We start from the raw sequence: 27,076 nt of genomic DNA on the forward strand, positions 1-27,076 counted from the left end.
GCTTTAGCTAATTAATTTCATGGTCCAACATTGTTTTTTGCCAGTGCTGTCAAAGCCAAAAATGAAAGAGAATCATGAGCCGTGGTGGCACAGTGGTTAGAATACAGTATTAATCCTGTTGACTGCTGGCTGTCAGCAGTTCGATTCTCACCGTCTCAAAGTAAACTGTGAAGGGGTATATAAGTCTAAGTGCTATTGTTACATTAGCCATTGGGAGGAAATGTTCAACTACCTTTTTTTAATGCATTTCAGGAGTTCTCATTTTGTGCCAGCATGGCAGAGCATGGCTCCCACCACTCTTCTGCCTGGCATTTGGGGAGCCCATCGATTCACAACAGCCCTACAATGTGCTCCCTGGAGCATGTGGATCTGGGAATGAGTGAGCCACCAACTTCATTGGAGCAGCCACTGCCGTCCCCAGACCTAGAGGACAATGAGGATGATGCTGATGTACCGGTACTGGACCCAAATGTGCCCTATCCTGATTTGGCCCCGGTGGTTTTCTTCTGCCTAAAACAGAAGACCAGACCTCGTAGCTGGTGCATCAAGATGGTGTGCAATCCATATCCTTTATAATCTGTGAGCTTTTCCTGCTAGACCCTTTTTTCCCTCTCTGTCCTCCCTTTGCTGTCTTGTCCTTGCTGATCGCCTGACAGGTAAGTGGTGGCGTTCCATATATATTTAATGAATCAGTTTGTTCCTCGTGTTATGCTTATACAGTACTTTGAGGGCAGCATATGTGATCAAAAAGAATTGTTGCAAAAGGGAGAGAAAATGTAACAAGCTTTTAGATATGTATTTTATTTTCATTCCTCTCTTTATTTTTCTATGCTGACAAATGTATATATGGCATGACTTTAGAGCAAGACTGGTTGGTGCTGGTGTTGTTAACTTGGCTGCAGATTTGCTATGTATTCATATATTTATTTTAAAATGCTAATAGTGACAACCTTCCCAAACCTTGTGCTATTTACATGTATTGGGTCTCTGGGTAAGGATTATGGAAATCATAATTCTGCAACAGAATTTTGGCCAAAGTTGTTCTAGAAGAGAAAATTTCATGTCAACTTTATTTTAAGAGTAAGACTGATTTGTAATTAAACTTTATAGAGAACATTCAGTGTAGTCCTATTATTTCACTGGCCTTCTTCATTGCCAAAATAGAATATTGGCTACTTTGAAATGAAATGCTGTCGTATACAACAATTCTTGGCTAAGACAATCCTTCCTTCTTGTGTAATGGATTTGAGATCCAGAACTTGCAAATCTTTTGGAAAGCACCTGGCTGGGGAAAGGTGACTAAATTATTATTAATTCTAGAACAGATTAACTATTCTAGAAATGTTTAATTTATAGGTTTGTACTAAAATGCAATACATTAAGCCTCAATGTCCTACAGAAAAAGCATTTTGTAGTTAAGGGGTATGTAATGTCGCTATCACATTTATGCAACAATTTGTCTGTACAGAATTAATTGTTCTGATGTTCTATTTATTTCCAGGATTTGTTGTACATAAAATAACAGTTTCCCCAGTATGATTCTAACTGAATCTTTATTTTGGAACAGGTGGCCTATGATCTGAAAGAGCACATTATTGAGTACTTTTTCATAGTCTGGTTAATTTTTGGACAGCTTTGTGAGTCATCACCATTGAACTCTGAAGCATGGTGGACTGACTAGATGGTACTACCTTAGAGAATTTGCGGATCTAACTGTATGTGCTTGGGGATTTTCTTAGCAGTACTCGTGGTGAACAGTTCTGCCATAAGTCATGTCAAATTCTGGAATTAAGATATGGTGAACATTGGATGAAATTGTTCTCAAGCAACATCTCGGTATACTCTGATCCTAAGGGACCTCCTTAGTTTACCAAGAAGCTGTCAATGATGAAGCAGCAAAAGTAATGTCCAGAGCATTGTGATGAAAACAAGAGCTGAGTTTGATCAAATACTGCTATGAGTCTAACGTCAACAGCAATAAGGGTGGTAAAGCATCAGTATATCTCTGCTCTTACTGCATTGGCAGAAGGCCATTCAGTGGCACTGTTTACAGTGGCTTGTTCCCTTTTTGAGGAAAGAGAGGCAAGTCATATCTCCCTGCAGGCTGATGTAACATTTTGGCCAATTGTTTTGCTGAGAAAAATCATTCATATTTACTGCAATGCTGCATGTATAGATCCAAAGGACATGACTTGGAAAGTGTGTTTTGAAATCATCTGGCATTTGCTTGAGTTTGTGAATTCTGAAGAAATGGACAGGTCTCTCTTACACTTGAATTTTGTCATCTATGGGCTTCATCTTTGGAAGGCCACTAGGGATGTATGCACCCGAATACAAGAGGCTGTTAATGCTTCTTTGAGGGAAGAAGGAGGCTACGGTACATTTCTTCCTGAAGAAGTCATCCTTTACTCAGGCTGTTTTAGATAGCTGTCATCTGTTTCTAACCTTTCCTGCCTAGGGAAGAACATAGAGAAAGTAAATGGATATCATCTGCAAAGAGTCCTAGATGAAGCTAATTATCTTGATCTCTTGGCATCAGGGTTCAGACCTAGGTATGGAATGGAAAATTGTATTGGTCACTCTTGAGGGTGGCCTCATCAAGACCTGTATTAAATGAATATGGCCCTTCATGAGAATTCGCAGTAGAGGGTAATGTTTTGCAGCAGTGTCAATTGTTCATAAGCAGTGGTTCTGATAGGAGGTTATAGTTAACCAAAGCTTTTGTTGTTCCAGCATAGGGTGCTGCAGGTTTCAATCTTATTGCCCGTGTTTAATGTCTGAAACTGATAGTGAGAGCATCCATCAGTTCTGGATGACATATCAATCAACATATTAATGATGATACCCAATGGTCTATTTCTGTGTCATAATGTAGAATTTTGTAGCTCAGGGTTGAAATGAGAGGTCTTTGATGCTCTCTGAATTTGGTTGTTTTCTTGCAGATGTTTCATTATCCAAATTAGGAAACACCATCAGTGCTAGTAAGGAATGGAGTTTGCTCTCAAACCAATCCCAAAATGCTAGAGAATTCGTGGAAGCCTGGCACTCTGACAAATTGGTCACTGATAGGCACATCAACATAAATAACATCTACATACTGTGCAAAAGAGATAATCAACAAGCCAAAAAGGGAACAAAAAGACCCAAAGACCTCCCCACCAGCAATTAAGACCCAGATGAGCATAGATTAACATCAAGATTAACATCAAACCAACAATCACAAAGTAAACACTACCCAAATCAAGGAGTTGGCAAACAAGCTAACAGTAAACAGCCAAACCAAAGACCCTCCAACACTATTCCCATTAACATTGACAGGGCAAGTCACTAGAATATAAATTGAGAGCAAACCCAGTCCTTCCTACCATTGTTGATGTAACCGATGTTTGGGTAATGAAATATCTGCAAGAAAGCAACCAAGCTCAAAGAGCACCAAGGACCCCTCATTTCTATCTCAAAGTAGGAGATGTAGTAGCCTAGGGGTGTCCAAACTTGGGAACTTTAAGACTTGTGGACTTCAACTCCCAGAATTCCCCAGCCAGCTGGGGAATTCTGGGAGTTGAAATCCACAAGTCTTAAAGTTCCCAAGTTTGGACACCCCTGTAGTAGCTGCAGTTTAAGAACAGGGATGTAATTCTCAGTTCCCAGTGGAAGATTCCAAATAAAACTGGATTACCCTTTGGATCATTTATTCCCCCAAACTAATTCAGCCATCACCTTAAAAAAATACAAACAAAATTTTTTTAAAGGGCGCAAAGGAATATAGAAATACCAACTTTGGATAAAAATGCATACAGTATAAATGTATGTCCATGCTTTTTTAATTCACAGAAAAGGAAATAGAACAGGCCCATAATGGAAAATATGCAAAATTTGTAAATCCCCATACACAGTTAAATTAGAAATCAGCTCAAGAGTAATGAAATCTATGTACTTAAAATTTAGACTTTATATCTGTTATATAATCTGTTAGTCCACTGTCAGTGTGGAGCACGGTGAAAATTGTGCTAGTGCCAGCACTAAACAAGCTTTGCAGTGCAATATGTAGCAAAAGGGTGTTTTTCACTTTGTACACATTAAGAATGCATGGTGACATTTTTCTTCCGAACGATTGGGAAGGGTGTTGTAATGTTGATTTCTCACCATAACATTTCATTTAGTTCACTGTATGAGAATGAGGTATTATAGAACTTGCCTGGTGTTCTAGGAGTTGAGAACCGGACTCGTGAAATGTTGATGGGGTAGGGGAAATTTCATTACACTCAGCATCCAGCATCACTGGCTAAGCTGGTTGAGGCTGCTGCTATGATAATGTACCATGTGAGGGTTGCAACTTTCCCCCCTTTTCATAATCCCAGTCCCAGCCTTTTTTAAAAATTTAGCGTATTTATACAGCCACACATCTTAGAAACATGGGACCGAGCAGCCTGCAACACAACAGTTTAAAACTCCATAGCAATCTAAAGCCAGAAAAAAAATACACAAAACAGACAGAGTAAAGACATAAAATAAACAGATAAAATCCAATAAGCAGGAGAGCAAAGATCACTTAATCTCATACAGCCCATCTTGCAGGCTGTCCCTTGGGCCCCCAAGGCTGGTGAAAGAGCCTTCCAGAAGGCTAACAGAGACTGTAGCTAACCTCACCAACCTTATATAGGGAAATAAAGTTGTGTTTGTAGAAAGCCTGCTGGGGAGCCCAGAGAGTTCATGTTATTATAATATGCACATGATAGTAGAGGTGCCAGATATTTCGGATGTTCCTGCTGCTTTCCAGAATACACTAAAATGTGGATTTTACCCAGATTTTGTTCCGTTACAAGGCACAGATACAAGTATTATGCAACACATACCCTGCAGAGCCACATAATGTATTCCATGAGATTTCACAGAGGAAAATTAATGTTGCATTTTGTAGGTATATTTATTGGACTGTTTGCAGCAGAAGGTTCTGATAAAATATTTGTAACTAAGAAGACAAACTGAAATCCAACAGAGAGTACACAAGGGACTGGTCACGTATCTATGAAGTGTTATAGTGCTTGTTAGCTATGATGTTGCTGTCAGTGGAATGCATGTGTATAATATGTGTGTTTGTATTTACGAGAAAGAGAGAATCAAATGGTATTAGTGCTGCTGAGTACCCAGAGAAAGGATTGCTGTGCCATCTCTCTTTCAGATCTTCGCTTTGTTGGTTTGTGAGCTCTCTGAGGACATAGTATTAAAATTGCAGATTGTTGCTGTGGAAACAAATTGTAAACACAGATCCCTTTTGGTGGCAGCCACATCTTTGATGTTGGAGGTAGGGTGGGAGAAGCAAATGTAGTTTTCCTTTGGGCCTTTTTAAAATTTGAGAGTCTGAAAGCACAACAGTGAATTTAATCTTGCCCTCCTGATTTGGTGGGACAACGATGGGTGCTTTTCCAGCGAGAATTTACACCAGTGCCTGTTAGTCCTTTAAGCCTTAAAGTTTAAGGTGTACCGGACTAGTAAAACAGTTATAAATGCTAATCTATTTTTAACATACTTAATATTCGGTTACAGTTACATAATTTTGCAGCCTCCACCCTCCCTCCTTCATCTTCATGAAAAGAAGGGTCAAGGGTCAAATGAGAGATGCTTTCTTAAATTGCATTTCTGACCTAGACTCAGATTTATTTTATCTGACTGTTGTCTTGGTTGCAATTCTTCCTCCTGTTCCTCAAGACTATTTCTACTTCCCACTATATCTGCTTAGAAAGGTTGTATTCAACTTGATTCTGTAACCTTGATGATGTACGGTACTTTGCCGCAGTAGATTTGCTCATAACCCCCCTCTTCCTCCCTCTCCCTCCTTCCCCCTCTCCTCATTTAATGTTAACAAAACTACAGTCAGGATTGTCCAACAAATTTATAACTTATCTATTCATATAGAGCCACACTTTTCATATGCATTGTTCTTGGGGATACACGCAGATGGAGTCCCTGGACTCCATGCATTGCCACCTCTATTTGCTAATTTCTTAAGCATTCCAAGCCAAGGGGACATCTACAGAACAAGGTCACCCCATCACAAATACAGGCCATTGTAGAGGACAAGAATGTCTTCTATTTATCCGCAGCCTATCATGAATGTGACCTCCTGCTTTTCATTGAAAGTAATTTTTTCTGGTTTGTACTGATACAAATATTGCTGCCCAGTCCATTTGTGGTACTTTACTTTATTCTAGGTAAACCTCTGTACTTCAGTTGGCTACTGTGCAAGAATGTCCCTCACCTGGGTTAGTAATAGATCCTGCAGCTGTCTAATCAAAACTGTATTTAACTATATTGCAATAGCAATCCCATTGATAAGGGTTATATCATGAAATACGGTTGAAACTTTTGAAATTATGAATTTTCTTTCCTTGTGTCACCCAGTTCTTAAAAATCAGGATCAACAATGTAGCCTTTCCTTTCCTTCCCTTCTTTTTCAAAATTTAGTTAGATAAGAATGGCAGTACTTTGCAATATTTATAGGTTCATTTAAGAGCTGGAATGAAACCTTTCTATTTCAAGTAATAGGAAAAACAATGAAACTGTGCAGCTGTAAGCTGTTCTAAAACAAAAGCAGTATCTCAGGTAAGGAAAAAATAGTAATTAAAACCAACAAAATTCCACATCTCAAATAAATACTATATTCACACACTACTGAAAAATCTGCTATTGCAGAAGCTGTAGCAAATGTTATTGAGCCAAATATGGAAAAACGCAAGAAAGGCGTTTATACTTTAAAGCAAGCTGTTGGGCTTGCAATTTTTTATGTTGACGTTTTAACTGTCCTTATATGCATGTAATTTAACTTCATATACATATATTTTTATGTCTGTATTGCAAACAAATACACACACAGAAAGGAAAGCTATTGGTAGTTGCTTTCTAAGCACAGAACCTGGAACACAGTAGAGAAGAATTTATCAGTGGGGCTGTCAGTGTGGGCTTAACACCTGGCAAGTAATTGCCAAAGTACCCTAAATATGGACAGAATTTTGTTCAGCCATCTTAGAGTCCACTTGGTATCAGTATGGGAAAGTGGCATCTGAAGATGCCACTTTCAGTTGAGTGTAGGTATGCACTCTACTTTAGTCTTTTTTCTCCAGAAGATCCACATTTTTGTTGTCTTACAAATGTGTAAAAGAGAGAGGAGAGTGACTGTCCACCATTTTTCTGACATAAATCAGAAAGTGACTCACTAAATCCAAAATCATTGTAAGTGTATTCATTTTAACATTGGAGTGCAACGTTTATTTTGTCAATTCGGAGATTTCATATAGAGGTAAGATATTGTGAATAAATGGGAAAATGGGATAGAGAAAAAAAAGGAGATACTTTTGTTTCTTTCTACTTTATAAAAACAACAAGAAAATTGGGAAATAGGTTCCCTGACTAGATGAATTTAAAGATTCAATTGTTATCACAAATGAACTCATAGTATACATCTGAATATAGGTCATTAATACATAGTGATATATAATCAGCATATTAATTCTATTGGTACTTTCAATCAATTTAATACATAGTAATATATAATCCACATGTTAATTCCATTATTACTTTCGGTTAGTTTATATCAACAAGATTTTCTTATTCATTTTTGTGATCTGAGCTTTCTTGGTATTGCCCCTTCTCCCCCCGCCGACAGAGCTCCAGACCCTCCCGTGTCCTGCATATCCGTTGTAGGATCTTCTGTTTTTTCTAGGTGTATTTTGTTTTTTTCCATAAAGGCCTGTGCCTCTATGGGTGTGTTAATTCTAATTCTTGTCTCCTCCCAGAATATCAACATACCTTCAGGCATCAACCATCTAAACCACACCCCCTTCTGGTATAATTTATTCGCTAATTGCGAATAATTTTTCCTTTTTTCCCTAATAACCTATATTTCCCTAATGACCTATATTCAGATGTATACTAAGAGTTTGGAGGGAGGGGGCGCCTACCACACCTTGCAACTGCCAAAATTTGTATACCTTTCCACTACCTTTTTCCTTGTAAATTTTAAAAAAACCAATAAAACTTTGTTTAAAAAAACAAAAACAAATGAACATTGTACCTCATCTGAAGTATATTTCTCTGCAGTGAACTGGAACATAATTTTGGTTCAAGTGAGGAAGAAACACACTTGATGCGAATAAAGTTGGTTTTGTTTTAAAAAAGGAGACAATTCCTCATTTTGCTTATCTTTTTGCAAGAGACGTCAGCCTACGTTCTGATAAATAAAAAGGGCTTTTAGAAAGTCTATGGTTATTCAAGTCATTTTAAGGGTCTAGAATGAAAAGTAATGTTTTCCAATGAGCAGACCCAACAAGATAGCAAGAAGAGGAATAGAAAAGTGAGAATTAGGCTATGATGCCAAGAAATTGACTTTATTAAAATATTCAGCATGACTTGTATTTTTCTGACATTTATTTTAAAAATGTAAATAAATTATTTAATTCAATTAAAGAATGAGGACCCTGTTGGCATTTCACAGGAAATATTCTGACACCTCTTCTAAGATTTGCCTCCGCACAGTTTTAATTGAAATAGAAGTTTAGATGTCTTAAATAAATATTATTGCTGTGTTTTATTTCCATTTCCCCCAAATCGCTTGATGTTCTCTCTTATTTTCTACTCTACTCCCATCTTTAACATTTGTTTGTCAGTTTACTGCGCAGGAATTTACAAACACTTTGACATCTCTCTCTTGCGCATATGTGCATGTGTGCATGGGCACATGAATCTTATGGGATCAAGTTTTATCGAATGAGAAGGAAGAAATTATGTCCCAGATCGGGACTGTTGATGGCTTACGGTGGCAGTCTTTTATCTTGTGTGAATAAGGGGCAGGTTGTAATTCCCACAAATCAACAATTACCCTCTTTTCTCCCTCTTATCACTAGTTCTGCTTCTTGCATGCCATGATTGCAACAGCATAAATTATTCACTTTAAACTGGATTTGTGTTACTTCTCAAACTAGGGGATTTGGCAGGCCAGCCTTGTGCAAACCTCTGCTCTGTGGTGGGACTTTGGTTGAGAGCAGCCCAGCGGTGTGTATTTATGGCAGTTAGGATAGGATCTAAACAGTGACGTGCGGTGAGGTTTATGGCTGGTGAGGCACTGACAAAGTGGTGGGTTTCAAAAATTTTTAGACTTGTGGACTTCAACTCCCAGAATTCCACAGCTAGGCATGCTCAGTTCTGATTTAAAGTGACAGCATTTGTTTTTTTCCTTTGCGAAAGAAGTTTCCTTCTTTCTTTTTCTTTTTCTTTTTCTTCTCCCTTCCCCTCTTTCCTCCCTCTCTTCCTCCCTCCCCTCTTTCTCAAACACACACACACACACACAGGTTGGATTGGACTATCTCTCCTACCCCCTCCCTCTCTCTCCCTCAAACAAACACACACACACACACAAAGTTGGATTGGAGGGAAGAGCACCAGCGAGGAGACCACAGGAGGAGGCAGGAAGCCAGTCAAAGAGCCATACTGGAGCACACATACTTTCCCCCAGCCCCGGAAGGATCCAGCCCAGCTTCACTGATTACAGGTTTGAAAAGGCAACGTGGCTCTGCCTGCAATCAAACTACACCCCAGGGAGAGTACAAGCAAGCCACAGTCCTTCCCTCCAGCCTTTGCCCAAAGCCTCGCACCAGGAGGATGAAGTTTGAATTCCTCCCCCTCCCTCTGATCCACACGTACCTTTTCCAGCTGTTTCAGAGAGGATTTCAACTCTGCTCTTGCCTCGGGTCCTCTGAAGAAGCCCCGCCCAAACAAGCGGTCTCTACTATGAGGCAGGAGAACTGCGTGCCTCACCTACATCAGGAATTTTTAGGCTTTTAACCCTTGCTTAACTCTGCTCGAGTGATCATAAAACGCCTAAAGTCAGACTAGATGAGGCATGCAGTTCTCCTGCTTCATAGTAGAGGGCGCTTTTTTAAGAGGCTTTTTAAAACAGTTCAGCAGAGTCATCCACGGTGAGGCAGCAACTAGCTCAGCCTGACCTCAGCTCTCGTCTTTTTCCTTTTACATTTTTTTTCCTTTTCATGATGACAGTGGTGAGGCTGTGCCTCCCCTGCCTCACCTGACTGCACGTAACTGGATCTGAAGTTTTTGAGTACAGAAATGTTAGCTACGACAACAGCCAGTAGCTGCTTAGCTCCAAAACTGAGATTAACAAGGCAAAAGATCCATTAATTTTAAACTGCTATGAATATATGAAGTGGCTCCAGCTTTACAGAGGGCAACCACCTGCATTAAGTGGCTTCATCCTAGCAGAGAATAAAGGTTGTTACCTACATGTGTTGTGTCAAGGGTCTATGTAATTTCTACTCAGCCTCAGCTGGGAAAACAGACCATTCTTAGTCCAGATGGGGTTAAAGACTACACTAGATTTGCAAATCAGAAACGGTGGCAAAGTGGTTAGAGTGCAGTACTTCACACTACTTCTGCTGCCTGCCGGCTACCTGTAATTTGGCAGTTCAAATCTCACCAGACTCAAGGTTGACTCAGCCTTCCATCCTTCCGAGGTGGGTAAAAGGAGGACCCAGATTGTTGGGGGCAATAGGCTGACTCTGTAAACTGCTTAGAGAGGACCGTAAAGCACTGTGAAGCAGTATATAAATCTAAGTGCTATTGCTATTGCTATTTTAAACAGAGCAGGTTTAGATGTTCCTGCAGGAATGGTTTGGTATTGGTGTTATGTCTGCAACCTAATTACAGAAGTTGACTTTGTTTTACTCTGCAGAGGAATACTCCTGATTCCAGTAATGCAAAGGAGAAGATATGTTGTCTTTGTTTTAGGTTTAACAATGGACTGTTATAAAGGAGGTAGAGGGACTGATCTCTTCAAGCTGTTGAAGAGAATTAGAAATATGTAAAATATTAATTGCATAAAGAATTCCATGTACAGAAAGACACATGGTTTAAATATGTATGTTTGATCTATGCATGGAATAACAGGATAACAGAGATGGAAGGGATCTTGGAGGTCTTCTAGTCCAACCCCTGCTCAAGCAGGAAACCTTGTACCAAGCCAGACAAATGGCTGTCCAATCTCTTCTTAATAGCCTGCAGTAATGGAGCACCCACAACTTCTGCAGGCAAGTTGTTCCTCTGACTAATTGTTCTTACTATCAGGAAATTTCTTCTTAAGTCTAGATTGTATCTCTCTTTGATAATGGGTGTTTTAGAGAAAAGAGGCTTAGGGTAGGGAGAGCAGGAAAAGTCAGTGCCATTACTGGTGAGACAGCTAAATGGAAGTGGTGAAAAAAACAACAACTCCCAGGAAGGTTGAGGAAATAAGAAGTGGGCTGTTGCCTAGCTTTTGCTTGAATGCAAAGGCAGTGGCAATGTGAAAATACTAAAAAAAGATTAGCTACAGCAATTCCATCACACCATCATCATGACTATTAGATTCATATGTAGTATATCCAGCCAGCCCACCAACCTCACCTTTTATTTTCCCAATGTAAGGACAGGTTGGGTATGTCATGCTTGAATTCAAGAGTGTTGGCAGTTAAAGGAAATTGAGACCTCCCCTTAGAAGCTGTTCATTGTCTTGAAGTTTGGCACTGAGAAAATCAATCTGCTGACCAAGGTATAGGCCACACAGAAAACAACAGTCAGCATTCCAAGAAACACCCCCAATCAAAGAAGACTCCGAGGCTAAGCATTCCTCAAAGTTCCATTTTATTAGAGATGTCATATTGGCACATCTAGGAAAACCTGAATCTGAAAGCTTCCAAGTTTCCCCCACCCAAAAGAAAGTTCAAGTCCCTGCTCCAGCACCCATAGGTCCATCACATGATCCAATCAATGCGTCATCCTAACTGGAGATGCTCCCCAGTCACACCCCTCCAGGTGCAGAGCAGAGTGGCCTTGACTCTTGGAGAAAGGAATGTTATTTTGAGTATACATGTCGCCAGCTCCATACAATCCCCCCTCCCAGTTTTTCACAGCACTAAATGTGACAGGCCTGAAGATCCTAAGCTCAAGATGACTCCCAGGCCTGACACAGAATAGAGTAAGATGTAACAGTTTGCCCTATTCATCCATTTAAACCTCTTCAGATATTTTTTGGCCAAAATCCAGAACAAGCAGAATGCTCCAGGTTTGGTAAAATGGTGACCTCTCCCTGAAAGATCCAACTGAACTTCCAGCTCAGAGATACTATACATTCCCCATTTCATGAACACCTCTAGAAGTGATGGCAAACTTGCCACCGTTTTCCTAGTAGGTGCAAATTTGTGAAATTCATGCTAAAGGAAAGTTCCACGTTAAGTCTTTCTTCTTCATATATCTATCGCACTTCTAGATCTGCAATGTAAACTTTTAACAAGGTTGCTTGTGGGAGCTATCAGGTATATTCAGTGAATACTGAAAACCCAGCCTAGTATACATGTCGCCAGCTCCATACAATCCCCCCTCCCAGTTTTAAGTGACATATCAGGCAGGCAAGTGGCTTGCTGGAGATGCAAAATTTAAGCTTCAACCGTAGAGGGAAGTTCTGTTCCTCTTTTATGATCCCTGAGAATTCTGGATGGCAGCCTGGACTGACTGTACTTCCCTTTAGTGTGAAACATGTCTTCCTTAATATTCCTCCTGTATTAAAAATATTGTCTTGATTGCTTTAATAAAATGCCCAAATATATTTATTTGATCATTTGTAATTAAAGAAAGATAATCCCTAAAAGCAATGTTACTGCAGATGATAGGAGCTGATGGCTGAAATATCTAGGGGGCAATGAAAATACTTATTTTCATTGAATCGCATTTGGTGCTACTCCACAGAATTGATTGTATATGCTCTTGTTTTGCAATGTTTGTTTGCTATCTCCTCCGTCCTCCAGATAGACTGCCTCTGTTTCGCTATTTGCTTTCGGCTGCCATTGAAACAGGGAGGGGGGGCCCTAGTATTTGGGAGGGGAAGCTTTAGTACAGGAGAGATTGTAAAGTGGGAGTTTTGGTCTAACCGTCTACTGCGCATGCTGAAGATGAGCATTTGGTGTCGGTCAGGGCCAACCGTCTGCATACCTTCCTGATGATGCTCCTTGAAGATGGAACTCACATGACACCTAAGGGATTTACAGATTGGACAGTGGGATGAGGGTTGGCAGGGGGAGGGGGTTAGTCATGTATTGATATGTATGATTTCGTGCGCTTTTGCCTCAGATCTTGCTTTGCTTAGCTGCTATCTTTTCATAACCAGTAAAAGTACTCTTAATTCTGCAAAATGGAGTTAAGTGGTTTCTTTCTTGGTTACTGAGGGAGGCTGGCTTGACAGTTTTCTATAAAGACCATACACAGTGGTGAGATTCAAATTTTTTTAATACCGGCTTGTGGGCGTGGCTGGGCGGTAATGTGACTGGGTGGGTGTGGCCAACTTAATGTCACTCATGTCAAGGGGCGCTTCGTCTAGCCTGGCCTCTTGTGACCATGGGGATGTTGCAACGGTTGCAAGTGTGAAAAACAGTCTTAGGTCACGTTTTTCAGCACCATTGTAACTTCGAATGGCTACTAAATGAACTGTTGTAAATCATGGATTACCTGTACAAAAATAAAAAAGCTGTTTTGCTTGCAAAAAGCTGCCCTAACTACCCATTATTAGATTAGAAATACCTGCAAGCCGGAGTTACAAATTAGGCAGGGTGCCAGAGCACCTTGAGGAATTAAAATAGTTAAAATGCAATGAGAACTGTCAACAGCCAACTCTTGCTCATCAAGAGAGGTCATTTAAGCTCTCCAGAAAGAGCACATTCAAGGAGAAGCAATCCTTAGATCCATTTGCACCACTTAAAGATACCAGTTGGTCTCACTCACCTCATAACTGGGAAAAAAACAAAAGAAGATTTCTTCTAACAACCGGTTCTCCGAACTGCTTAGAAAATTAACTACCAGTTCTAGTGAATAGTGAATAGGCTAGTACCGGTTGAATTCCACCTCTGAGTATACACACTTATAACACTATACTGCATTGGTATTGTTTTTTTTAGAATTAGAGACCTCATTATAGTATAATTATTATACTTGCAGTTATATTTATGTATATTTTCTCATATATGGTTAATTTCCATAATATTTTCTATTGGAAATTCTTATATTGATTGCAAGACAGTGGCTCTAAAATCCAACACAGTGATATTTCTATTCCTTTCCTTTTGATGCCCTCCAGCTGACGTAAAGAAACTTTATTTGAGTTGATGGCTCAGTGCAAGGATGAACATATTAACCTTCACATATTCAACTTCCCTATAACTCTCTTGTTCAAAACCAATCATTTCAGAAGCAGCCTCATGATTAGTGAAAGCTAGAGCAGTGCCTATAGAGCAATGTACAATCTGCCAACAAAAAGTTTTCTTTCCTCTAGTATGACTCCAAAGAGATAGCATGTTTATTATCTGGAATCTGGAAGAAATTATACCACTGACTCCTTGTGTGGTACGTTTTTTGAGCCTGGTTGATTTCCTGCAGATGTTTCATTACCAAATTAAGTAACATCTTCAATGCCCAACTAGGTAATATGATCAGCGCACTGATGATGTGCCTAGTTTGCTAATGAAATGTCCACAAGAAAACAGCCAACTTCAGAGAGCACCAAGGACCCACAGTTCAACTATGATCTACAAATATTATCTTCTAAAACAAACTGTTGTAAATTGAGGACTCCAAGTTCCATGTTGGATCTCCCTCTAACTAACTTCCACCCATTGCTTGTTGTCTTGCTGTCAGCTGCTTTGGAGAATAAATCGACATCCTCTTCCCTGTGACAGCTCTTCAAGTATTGGAAGACTGGTATCATGTAACCACTAAGCCTTCTCTTTAGTAGGCCAAACATATCTAGTTGCCTTAGCCATTCATCAAATGATTAACCTCTAGACCCCCTATCATCTTTGTTTCTCTTCCTTGCATCATTGTAGGCCTCAGACAAGAGATTCCACTGCAAACTAAAACTATCAGTAAATTATACAGTGGTATCTTGGTACTCAACTGCTTTGAAATTCACCGAATTTGGTATTCAATGCATTTTGATGCAATTTTTTTTTGTCCTGCTTGTCATCGTTTATTTGGTAGCATAGGCTAGAACTTGTCAGTGTCAGCTACCTTATAACTGACTACATTATTCCTTATGGGAAAAAATTTGTTTGGTGCTCATTGTGTTTGGTACTCATCACGTCTTTCAGAAACAATTAATGATGAGTACCTAGGTACCCCAGTATTTCAATAAATAGTCTATAACAACATAATTTTATAAGCCTGGATGCACTTTCCTTTCCTTCTCTCTTATATCCCAATGAATCGGGAAAAGCCTGCAAGAGTCTCTTCCATGCTTTGGCCCTCTTTGCTTATAGAATGGTTCTTGCTTTTCCTTCAAGGTCATCTCCCTGACTTTCTACCACTGGACTGGTTTTCTTACCTTGTTGTTTCTAATATGAGGCACACCATTTCTTTTTTTGCTTAGCCTTTGAAAGGCACTGGAAGGTTTGCATTCCAAAATGGAGAGATGGTCAGCGTGAAAAAGTCAATAGGACCGGAGAAAACTAAATGAGATTTCATGCAGTTTAATTTAAAATTATGAAATACAGTTAACATGGTTTTTCTTCATGTATTTCATAATTCTCCCAGCCCCACCCAATTTTCCACATTCAAAATACAAAATTGAGGGTAACTTTGAGAGAGTCCTGAAGCTGCATGTAGGCATGAAGCTTCGGTTAATTTTTTTTCTACTCCAGCGAGTAATTTCCTGCATTGTATATTTCATCATCTTCCCTTAGAATGGATGCTGAAATTTTGGAGAGGAAAACATTGTAGAATTGAGAAATTGGTTTCAACATCTAATCAAGCAAAACATGTTTGTTACGATATACTAGTGCAGTTTATGGGATATAGATTGTTTGTCTATTTGAGACTCTTGAGAATTAAGTTGTTCAGTGTAGATTAAACAAGAAAATCAGTTATCATAAACAGAAGGCAGGGAATGCCATGGAATCTATCAAAACCTGCAAATAATGGTACTATTTGCACTTTCACAGAACTCTTCATTCCTGGAGAAAAATAAACTTTCTATTTTTATTTCTCTTCCCACTTCTTTTCTGATTTAATCTTTTTTTAAATCACATCATACAACCAGCATGGGGCAATATGGATTTGAACCAGCATGGAATTACTTAGCCAACCAAACCATTTTTAATCGACCTATATTTATCATATGAATCTAGAATTGCTGAATAAATGATTACTTATTGCTACTACTTTTCAGTGTGATGCGGTTACTGGAAGATGGTGAAATGGTGAGAAAAGTAAGGTTCTGCATTTAGGCGAGAAAAACAAAATGCACAGGTACAGCATTTGTGGTACCTCGCTCAATAGTAGTAACTGTGAGCGAGATCTTGGAGTCCAAGTGGACAACCATTTCGTATAAAGCTCAAGACCCACCTATTCCAAGTAGCTGGCCTGGCTCAACTTTGATCTAACTATATCGCTCCTGACGGGTTTTTTATTTGGGTATTTTTAATTGTATTCAATTATTTAGGGGTTTTATAAACATTGTGATTTTAATTGTTTTTATTCATTAGCCGACCTCCTCCTTGTACATGTCTTGGTATATGTCTTTGTTATATGTATGTCTTGTCTATATATTTATTTCATATGTTTTATTGTACGCCGCCCCGAGTCCTTCGGGAGAGGGTGCGGCTAAGAAATAAATATTCATTATTATTATTATTATTATTATTATTATTATTATTATTATTATTATTATTATTATTATTATTATTATTATTATTATTATTATTATTATTAAATATGATCCAGCAGTGTGCAGCAGGTGCCAAAAAAGCCAGCACAGTTCTAGGCTGCATAAACAGAGGGATAGGATCAAGATCACATGAAGTGTTAATATCACTTTATAATGCCTTGGTAAGGCCACACTTGGAATACTGCATCCAGTAATCGCCACGATTTTAAAAAGATGTGGAGACTCTAGAAAGAGTGCAAAGAAGAGGGGATCAAAGATGATTAGGGGACTGGAGACTAAAACATATGAAGAACGGTTGCAGGAACTAGGTATGTCTAGTTTAATGAAAAGAAGGATTTGGGGTGACATGATAGCAGTGTTCCAATATCTCAGGGGTTGCCACAAAGAAGAGGGGATCAAATTATTCTCCAAAGCACCTGAGGGTAGGACAAGAAGCAATGGGTGGAATCAAGGAGAGAAGCAACTTAGAACTAAGGAGAAATTTTCTGACAGTTAGAACAATTAATCAGTGGAACAACTTTCCACCAGAAGTTGTGAATGTTCCAACACTGAAAGTTTTAAAGAAGAAATTAGATAACCATTTGTCTGAAGTGGTGTACATTTTCCTGCCTAGTCAGGGAGTTGAACTAGAAGACCTCCAAGGTCCCTTCCAACTCTGTCATTCTGTAAGATGTTCCTTCACATCTGTCAGATTGGAATTGGCTGCATATACTATTTTATGTTAAACTCAGCCAAACATTTATACTTTTTTTTTTGCCAAAAGTTGATCCTGATTCCTATGAATATGATTGTGATGAATACACAGCTTTCTTTTCACTAACCAAAATTAAAGCAATCCAAGAAGATTTGGCATTTCTTTATGACCACAATAGGAAAGAATGAACCACTTCAAGATATAGCCCATTTAGTTTCATTCAATTCACCTGATCAACATTTTGAACTAATTGTATGAATTGTTCTTCACATGATCCTAGCTCTGGACAAACTTTAGTCTAAACAAACTCCTTATTCCCTACAGTCAGTGGTGGGTTCCGGGCAGTACAGTTCAGTACGGCTGTACCGGTAGTAGCTGGGAGCAGCGGCCCACCTGCCCACCCATGTTCCATAGCTAGTTATAACATGAACAGGCCAATTGTGCCCGCGTGCACAGCATGCGGCGCCTGCGTGACCTCCCAGCATCTGGGTGTCGCAGGGCAGTGGCATGCACATGTATGTGCAGCACATGTGCCTGACTAGGACACCGGGCCCCATGCGCAGCATATTGGTTGCAATGGGATCCGGAACCCACCACTACCTACAGTGTATGGGTGTGTGTTTGTGTGCGTGTGTGCACGTGTGTGCGTACACATGCTCACTTTATGTACACACACACACATACACAACTGTGAGAATGCAATCAATGTGCACAGGGGTATTTCGTATTTCTCTTTTTTCCCTGTTATTGGCATTTCCCTTTCATTCATTCTTCCTTTCTTTCTTTATCTCTCAATTATTTCTTCCTGCTGCTTATCTCCATTCTCAGTGGCATGTCTCCTGCAGAGGAAGTTCATTGTCTGATATCTTTTTTTTAAAAAAATGTCCCTTCTTTGTGACCTTTATTACAACAATATTTAAGAAGAAAGAAAAAACTCAACTGAATTAGACCAAAGTCTATTTTTGTATTTTGGGCCAACTATCACTTTTGACTAGCCCACAAATAGAAGGGAGAGCAATGGCATCCTTCCATTCGTGCTCCTCAGCTTTACTAACCGAACCATACTTCCTCTCTGATACTAGAAATAGCAATAGCAATAGCACTTGGACTTATATATCGCTTCATAGTGCTTTACAGCACTCTCCAAGGGGGTTACAGAGTAAGCATATTGCCCCCAACAATCTGGGTCCTCATTTTACAGACCTTGGAAGAATGGAAGGCTGAGTCAACCTCAAGTCAGGATCAAACTCCTGGCTGTGGGCAGAGTTAGGCTACAATACTGCATTCTAGCCACTGCACCACCAATAAAATATTAATGTTGTATAATATTGTGTAATAGCCATTGATAAATATATGCTCCCTGAATTTGCCCAATCCACTTTGGAAAATAATAAAGTATCCGTTGAAAGTGATAGGAAGAACATAAAAAGATTCTAAATTAATATTTAAAGAATAGATTCTTTGGCATACAGACAAAAGACAGCTTCCAAAATAGATGTGAAAGCATAACTGTAGTTACAAGCATTTTCTGGCTATTCTAAAAAGGAAGAAAAAGAAGACATATGGACTATACTACTGTGATGATATGGGTAGCTAATCTGAATGTCCTGGATTAGGCAGAGTTTAGGCATAAGCAACATTATGCAAAGTGGAAAATGGTATAAGAAATTGGAAGCAAAAAGAATTAAAGGCACAAGAAAGAGGAAAAGTGAAAGAAAGGTAGTTACATCTAATTTACACTACACCATCTCCATACCCCTTTTCTGTCCTCAGCTGCCATCTTTACTTCCATCATGTACATGTAGAAGTGGTAGGCGGGAGTACATATGAGCTCCTCCTTTAAATGTTGGCTCACAGAGTTCCTGGAAAAAAGTGAAAGTTCCACCAAGCCAGCCTTTTTTCAAATTCCAGCCAGCACGATACTTGTCTGGGAATTATTATTCAACAAGTTTGAGAAGCCTGTTCTCTGCTATAATATTCTTACTGTGACAAAAGGATGCAATGCTTTTCCTATATTTTGTGATTCACTATTTTATGTATTTATTAAATTTGTTCAAGCCACCCAATTTTAAAAAGATTCTGCGTCCACAGCTAAAATATAAATCCAACAAAACTTTATATGAGTATGTGTGTCTACATATAGACTATGGATTTACACAGCCTGTGTATTTGTGTTTATGAATGCGTCTGGGTGTATAAGGGATGCGTTGACTCAATGGCTAAGACGCTAAGCTTGTCGATCAAAAAGGTCTGCATTTCAGTGGTTCGAATCCCTAGCGCCACATAACAGAGTGAGCTCCCATTACTTGTCCCAGCTTCTGCCAACCTAGCAGTTTGAAAGCACGTAAAAATGCAAGTAGAAAAATAGGAACCACCTTTGGTGGGAAGGTAACAGCGGTCCATACGCCTTCAGTGTTTAATCATGCCAGCCACATGACCATGGAGACATCTTCGGACAGCGCTGGCTCTTTGGCTTTGAAACGGAGATAAGCACCACCCCCTAGCGTCGGGAACAACTAGCACAGATGTTCGAGGGGAAACTTTACCTTTACTGTGTGTATAAAAGATAACCTTTACTTAGTAATTATATAGAAGTATAAAACAATATATTATTAAAATGCTATAAATACATCAAGTTTTCAGAAATTTCTAGAATTCCTATAGATAAGTCACTGGTTTTAAGCTTGCTGTAGTTACATAAGAAATGACTGTGCTCACTTGTGCAAAGCACAGAGAGACAACAGTGCAACTGGAAAATAGTAATCTCCCTATTTAAACAGACTGGCAGCTCATAACAAACAGCAACTGTTTACCTCTAAGATTTGGAACGGACATAGAAATGCAGCATGCCAAAGTGGGAAGAAACTGCATCTCAGTTAGACAGCATCTCAAGTCTGCCTCTAAATTTTATCTTTCTCATAATTTTTCATGCATATCTTTGAACAAAAGCAGTTACCACATGCCATGGTCAAAATCAAATATATAAGATGATCTTGTGCTGTTTGGAGGTAACATTTTTAGAGAATGTTAGAATAATGATCATAGTAGCACTCGCATTATAAGGAAGCCCAAATGCATGCATTAAAGAATATTGCACATTTGGTAGACTGACTGTATCTGCCCCATTTTTTAGGATTGCCTTTGTAATATTTGCTGAAATTCATTTATAAAATGAACCTGCTCATGATGAGGATTGACAGCTCTGTAGATATGTGAGAAAGACAAGGAGAAAAGTCAGTGTATAACAAGGCACAAGATCTTGCACTACTCAGATTTGTAATTAATCTTTTTGAGAATTTCAGGTTATCAAAGATAATATGATGCCAGATGCAGGGAACATTGCAGAACCTTTTGAATTTCAAATTTCATAACTTTCAAAATGATAAAAACCACTTGCTTCATCCTCAGAAGAGTAGGTTTGCAATAAAAATTACCTTTTTCAAACTTGGTTCAAGTTGTTTTAAATTCCAATGAGATATTTTTAGACAGGAAAGTAAGATTATATGGTTGGACTATATATAATATTTCTCAAGGTGTATGATGGTTGGGGAATTTGTTGCCTTATGCCACCAAAACTATAATATTATAGAAAAAGAAAAATAGTTGCCTTAACTGAATTTATAGTCATGTTTTGGTGTTTGGATTTAACTGAAGAGGCTATTCAACACTCTTTGTAGTCACAGTACAGAATGATTAAGAAAATAGCCAGATCTATAAGAAATACATCAAGAGAGCAAGAAGGTGAGTGGCTGGTAAATATAACAAACTAGCATTTGGTAGTATCATAAAACTGTTAGTTGTTGAGTATATTACCAGTATTTCATAATGAAGGATCTTAATTTTCCCTCCTGACAATTACATTGATTACAGTTGTCTACACAGTCAATTGCTGTTAATGCTATTAAGGGAATAATTTTCTCCCAGTGAACTCTTTCTCTGTCTCTCTCTCTGTCTCTCTTTCTCTCTCCCCCCCTCTCATTTCTACTGGATGATTTTCAGTAGAAACCTGCTTTGGAATATGATGTCAAAGCATAGTTAGTGGATTTGAAATGAGCAATATGAGCAATAACTTTAAATTGCTTTTTAGTTTCTATTTGAGCTCTTTCAGACAACCAGCTTATCCCTTATTATGAAGGCTGTAGTATTGCAATGCAATGCACATTTGATTTAGCATGGCGCTGTTTGTACTGAAGTCTACAATATTTGGATCTGAAGCAGATGTAGCTGCTTCAGTTCCAAGATGGACACCCACATCCAAATTTTCAGTAGCTCTTTATTAAGATATTTAAATTTAGTAGGTGGAGTAGTAGGGTTTGCAGGGGGCCAAAATACAATACAATACAATACAATACAATAGTAGAGTTGGAAGGGACCTTGGAGGCCTTCTAGTCCAACCCCCTGCCTAGGCAGGAAACCCTATACCATTTCAGGCAAATGGCTATCCAACATCTTCTTAAAGACTTCCAGTGTTGGGGCATTCACAACTTCTGGAGGCAAGCTGTTCCACTGATTAATTGTTCTAACTGTCAGGAAATTTCTCCTCAGTTCTAAGTTGCTTCTCTCCTTGATTAGTTTCCACCCATTGCTTCTTGTTCTACCCTCAGGTGCCTTGGAGAATAGTTTGACTCCCTCTTCTTTGTGGCAACCCCTGAGATATTGGAACACTGCTATCATGTCTCCCCTAGTCCTTCTTTCTATTAAACTAGACATACCCAGTTCCTGCAACCGTTCCTCATATATTTTAGTCTCCAGTCCCAAAATACAGAGTTGTGGTTGGGAGAGTGCTGGCTCCTGCATGAGGTAATCTGCTCTGTGATTGGTTGCTGTGCATGTGGAGCGGAGGTTTCCCTGTTTTCCTGCCCTTTTTTCTGTCTGTGTGCCCTGTGTGTTCTGTGATTTATTTCATGAGGCTCCTGTTTGCCTGACTATCTTGTTTGCTTTAAATGTAGATGTAAATATATATTTATTTATATGAAACTGAAAGTTCGTGTCAGCATCTCTTACTTCATTTGGACACCTGCTGCATAATTCCCTGACACTATTTAACACAGGCATGCCTTTTCTTGGGCCTACAGAAGCCCTGGAGTCACAGTGATTAGAATGCAGTATTGTAGGCTGACTCTGCCCACTGCCAAGAGTTCGATCCAGACTGGCTTACAATTGACTCAGCCCTCCATCCTTCTGAGATCAGTAGAATGAAGACCCAGATTACTGGGGGAAATATACTGACTCTTAAACTGACTTTAAAGCACTAGTGCTTTACTGATTGTAAAGCACTATGAAGTGGTATGTAAGTCTAAGTGCTATAGTTATTGCTATTTCATGTTAGTCCTATTAGCTCAGAAAAACACATGTTCAAGTTTATAGGTATATGTATTTGATAGTGTAGTGTGTGTGTGTGGAGATTTCCCCTTCCCAAGACTAGAATCCATCTTAGTTGAATTTCTTTAGTGGGATTATAAATACTGTACTCCATAAAACTATACAGTTCTGGACATAACAGAATAAAAGTGAATCTATCTCCAAGCTGTAGTCATAATGGCTTTGAAGAATGGTTTAACTTGATCAGTGACTAGACCAGATTCCTTCAAGAAATTCAGCAAATCATCTAGATGAAATACTACAGTTTTGTCCAAAAATCACAAAAATAGATGATTCACAATTGCATTTAGAGCGAAGGAATACCGAACAATCTGAAAGCTCTAACTATGCATTCATATTTCCCTTAACAAGATCCAAACAAAGTTAAATATTGCATTTAGAGCGAAGGAATACTGAACAATCTGAAAGCTCTAACTATGCATTCAGATTTCCCTTAACAAGATCCAAACACAGTTAAATATTGCATTTAGAACGAAGGAATACCGAACAATCTGAAAGCTCTAACTATGCATTCAGATTTCCCTTAACAAGATCCAAACAAAGTTATTTGTAACTCTCTTTTAAGCAAATTAAGGTTGTAAGCCTTCTTGAGATTCAGTTTGGTAGGAGTATATACCTTCTCTATCTCTTTGAAGAATTCAAAAGTGAAGGAGAAAGGGTAGTGATTGCCTAGTGGTTACACATTCAGGAGCCTATAATCTTTGTTAATGTGTAGCTGTGTCTTTCTACTTAACAATAACAATATAAGGTATGGAAGCACTTGTGAAGGAGAGGAAGAGATGAAGTCTTTCTCTGAATTCTCACTGATAAATTATTTCAGACAAATATTTGACATCAAATGGTTGTGTTTTATAGGAATCTGAGCTGTACAATGAGATTGATAAAGAATTGGTCAGGGAGGCCAGAGTATATGTTGCCAGTGTCCACACATTTAGCATAGCCCATGTTTTTGGCAGGCAAGGTAGGAAAATACTCCTGAGAGTTGGTGAGCAGTGGGGGTTTGAGGCTTAGGCTGTGAGTCTTGCATGCTGAGGATTCAAAGATAATATCCTCGTCCCAATGTATAAGTAGGCTGGGCATTTGAGCCTAGTACCTTCTGAAGACTATTGGAAAATGTAATGAAGTGGCTGAAAAAGGACCACCTAGGAAACACACATGAAACCATCAACATCTTCAAAGGAATAACATTCACTAGGGAAGAAGAAAATACATTACCCTTCCTTGGTAGGCTACAACACAATAACCTTCCTGAGTATCTTCATCAGCAGACGTAGTAATGGCAAAATAGGAACCAAGTCTATCATAAAACTCCCTAAACCAACCAATTGCTCCACTACCAAAGTTACAACCCTCCTAGAAGAAAAGCTGTGTAAGAACACTATTTGGATAAGCATTAGTACACTGCAGCAATCCTGGACCTCAGAAAAAAGAAACAGATCACTATACAATATCTTCCAACAAAATGAGTATCCACGCAACTTCATCAAAAAATACCTGACCACTGAACTCAATATAGCATAAACCAACACAAGCTGTAAAAAGGATAACACTGCTATACATCAAAAACACCTCAGAAACCACCAGCAGATGATTACAACCCCATGTCACCACTAAAGTGCACAAATAAATTAAAGCCCTCCAAAATATCCTAAATAAATGAAAACATCCAGAAGCCTCAGAAAGAAAAACAGGAGTCATATTCATCATACAGTAAAAAGACTGCAGAAGCCATAATATAGGACAAATAGGCAGAAGACTAGCAAAAACATCTATGAACACCAATTAGCAGTCAGAAGATATGATGAAAACTCCTTAATTTCACAATACATGGACAACTGGGAAACTAAGCATCCTAGACCAAGCGAAATCTAAAAATGCTAGAGAATTCCTAGAAGCCTTCCACTCAACTGATTATGAATAGGCACATAAGAAATAGGAAACATCTACATACCATTCAAAGGGACAATAAAAAAGCCCAAAAGAAAACAAAAAGATCAAAACATCTCCTCACCAGCAATCCACACCCAAATGAACAGAGATTAACATTAGACAACAATCAAAGTAAACAATACCTCAGTCAAGGAACTATCAACTCAGACAAACAAGCTAACAGTAAATAACAATCCAATCAAGGAACCACTAAGATCTCTTCCACCAACATTGACAGGACAAATCACTCGTATATAAAATTAGAGCAAACTTCATTCCCTACTAGCATGGATGATGTTACCTAGTTTGATAATGAAAAAACTGCAAGAAAACAACCAAGCTCAGAGAACAACAAAGACCTCACAGTTCAATCCTGAGCTTCAAATATTATCTTCCAGTGGCTAAATAAGATTGCAAATACCATAATGATTGGTAATGAACCCAGATTGTTGGGGGCAATAGGCTGACTCTGTAAACCGCTTAGAGAGAGCTGTAAAGCCCTGTGAAGTGGTATATAAGTCTAAGTGCTATTGCTATTGCTAATGATGAATTATAGAGATGGTTTGTACTAAAGGGGATTTTAGTATAAAAGTTGTCCCTCAATAATATCAACTCTAATGAGGATCAGTCAGATGAGTTGGTGGAGCATATTTATGTGTAAAGAGTCTATCCAGGACTAATGTATACCAATGCTCACTATGTCTACAGAGCAATAGTAAAATATTTAGTAATACTAAAATATTTTGTGCAGTTCTGTACATAGTTCTGTACACTTGGGGTCTCAAATAATTGGTGGCTACTGCAGCGTCTGAGCAAATGCAAGATGCTGTTACAGAATTGTTTCCCAGATAGTCAGATCTTTAACAGTTTGGGAATCGATTTGCAAAATGCCTCCCTTTCCCACAAGGATGACACTTCATTGATTGTTTGGAAAGAGGGGATTCTATCAGTGTTCTTATCCTCAGATCCTCTACAATATTGACATAGGTCCTGTGTGCACTGGCATAATTTTTCTTATGCAGATAGCTAACTCCCAGTTGTGAAGGTTTACATTCGGTAGTTTTATGGAATGAGCAGGGGAAGGTAAACGAGTGAATAAAAGAGAATAGGCACATTTTCCTTCCCACTTGTTCTCTGCCACAACCCTTAGGTCATTTATTGATACCTAAAGCAAAGTTGGATGCGTTCAGATATTAATCCCAAGGAGCCCCGACAAATGACTTTATCTTGGATTTCATCTGCTATTCACTCTTTAAACTACTATGCTAAGTTGCTTCCATTCCTCCCCACATCCTGAGCTAACAGCTAAAAGTCAGCAGTAAACGCCCAGAACAAGCACTTACCTTGTACAGAAGTGACAGATTTCACTTCCTCAACTGGATCATTGATGTTAGCCCTCAGGCTTGTCACAATATTAGTGTACTTGTTCAAGACTAAGCAGTTCTGTAAGAAAAAAAGGGGGGGGGATTCTACAGCTGCCGCTCTCATTAGGCCAATTATAAATACTACTTGAGATCAGTCAGTGAGAAAGTCCTCAGGTTTTAGGGAGGAATATATTTCCTATTAAGTAAGGAATATATTAAATTTGCTAGGACTCCTAGGGAATCAGCTAACGAGACAGATATTTCAGGTATATTTAACCATATAACTAGTCGGGTTATATTTTTCCACCAATTTGTAAATAAGGCCCTGAAAATGCTCTGAAATGTTGAATTGTAAGATTTTCAAATTCTGTCAAGTTTCTTAAGTATTTCTTCCCTCATTTTTGCAGTTCTTTTAGCACCATACTGCTTACGGTATTAGAAGACATGGAAACTAATTGGATGGTTCTACCTGTTTCAAAGACAAATAGTCCTATTATAAATGTGGGCACCACTCTGGAATACACATTGTTAAAGTGATTGTGTAACTGCTGTATCAAAGATATTGTGCCTGATATAAGATGACATGCAAGAATATTTGTGTTGGCAGAAAATATTTTTTTCTTTCTGATTTAGAAGTCTCCAAACGAATGCAGCTCATCTTTTAATGGGGGTTAACACTGCATGCAAATGTTGAAAGCATCAATCTTGTATGGACTGTGGTTACATAAGGCATTCTTTTCATAGCAAGTTTCATTTTAGGGAGTACAAATTCAATTCTGCGCTCTCTGCAAAAACTGCAGTGTCATCGGTATGGTATCTGCTATAAATAACACATCATTCGTACTAAGACCCACTTTTAAATTTTACATGTTAGAAAAGGTTAATCTATTTAGTGCAGGTATCTTACCCAAGTAAAGATGACAAAGTAAGTTCTTGGTTTAACTATGTCACCCCACTCAC

General features: G+C 38.8%; 1 protein-coding gene across 1 annotated transcript in view; it reads left to right on the forward strand.

The window, feature by feature from the left end:
- Positions 1–273: 273 nt before the first annotated feature.
- The window catches only part of CACNA1I (calcium voltage-gated channel subunit alpha1 I), a gene marked incomplete at its 5' end in the record, with an annotated part of 332,383 nt that continues 305,580 nt past the window's right edge, over positions 274–27,076 (forward strand). Inside the window, one exon of the mRNA XM_081958124.1 lies at positions 274–563. Coding sequence (XP_081814250.1) covers positions 274–563 — 290 coding nt within the window. The remainder of the gene's footprint in view (positions 564–27,076) is intronic.

The sequence above is a fragment of the Natrix helvetica genome (assembly GCF_964273705.1).
Source record: "Natrix helvetica genome assembly, chromosome: 6".
Taxonomy (NCBI): Eukaryota; Metazoa; Chordata; class Lepidosauria; order Squamata; family Natricidae; genus Natrix; species Natrix helvetica.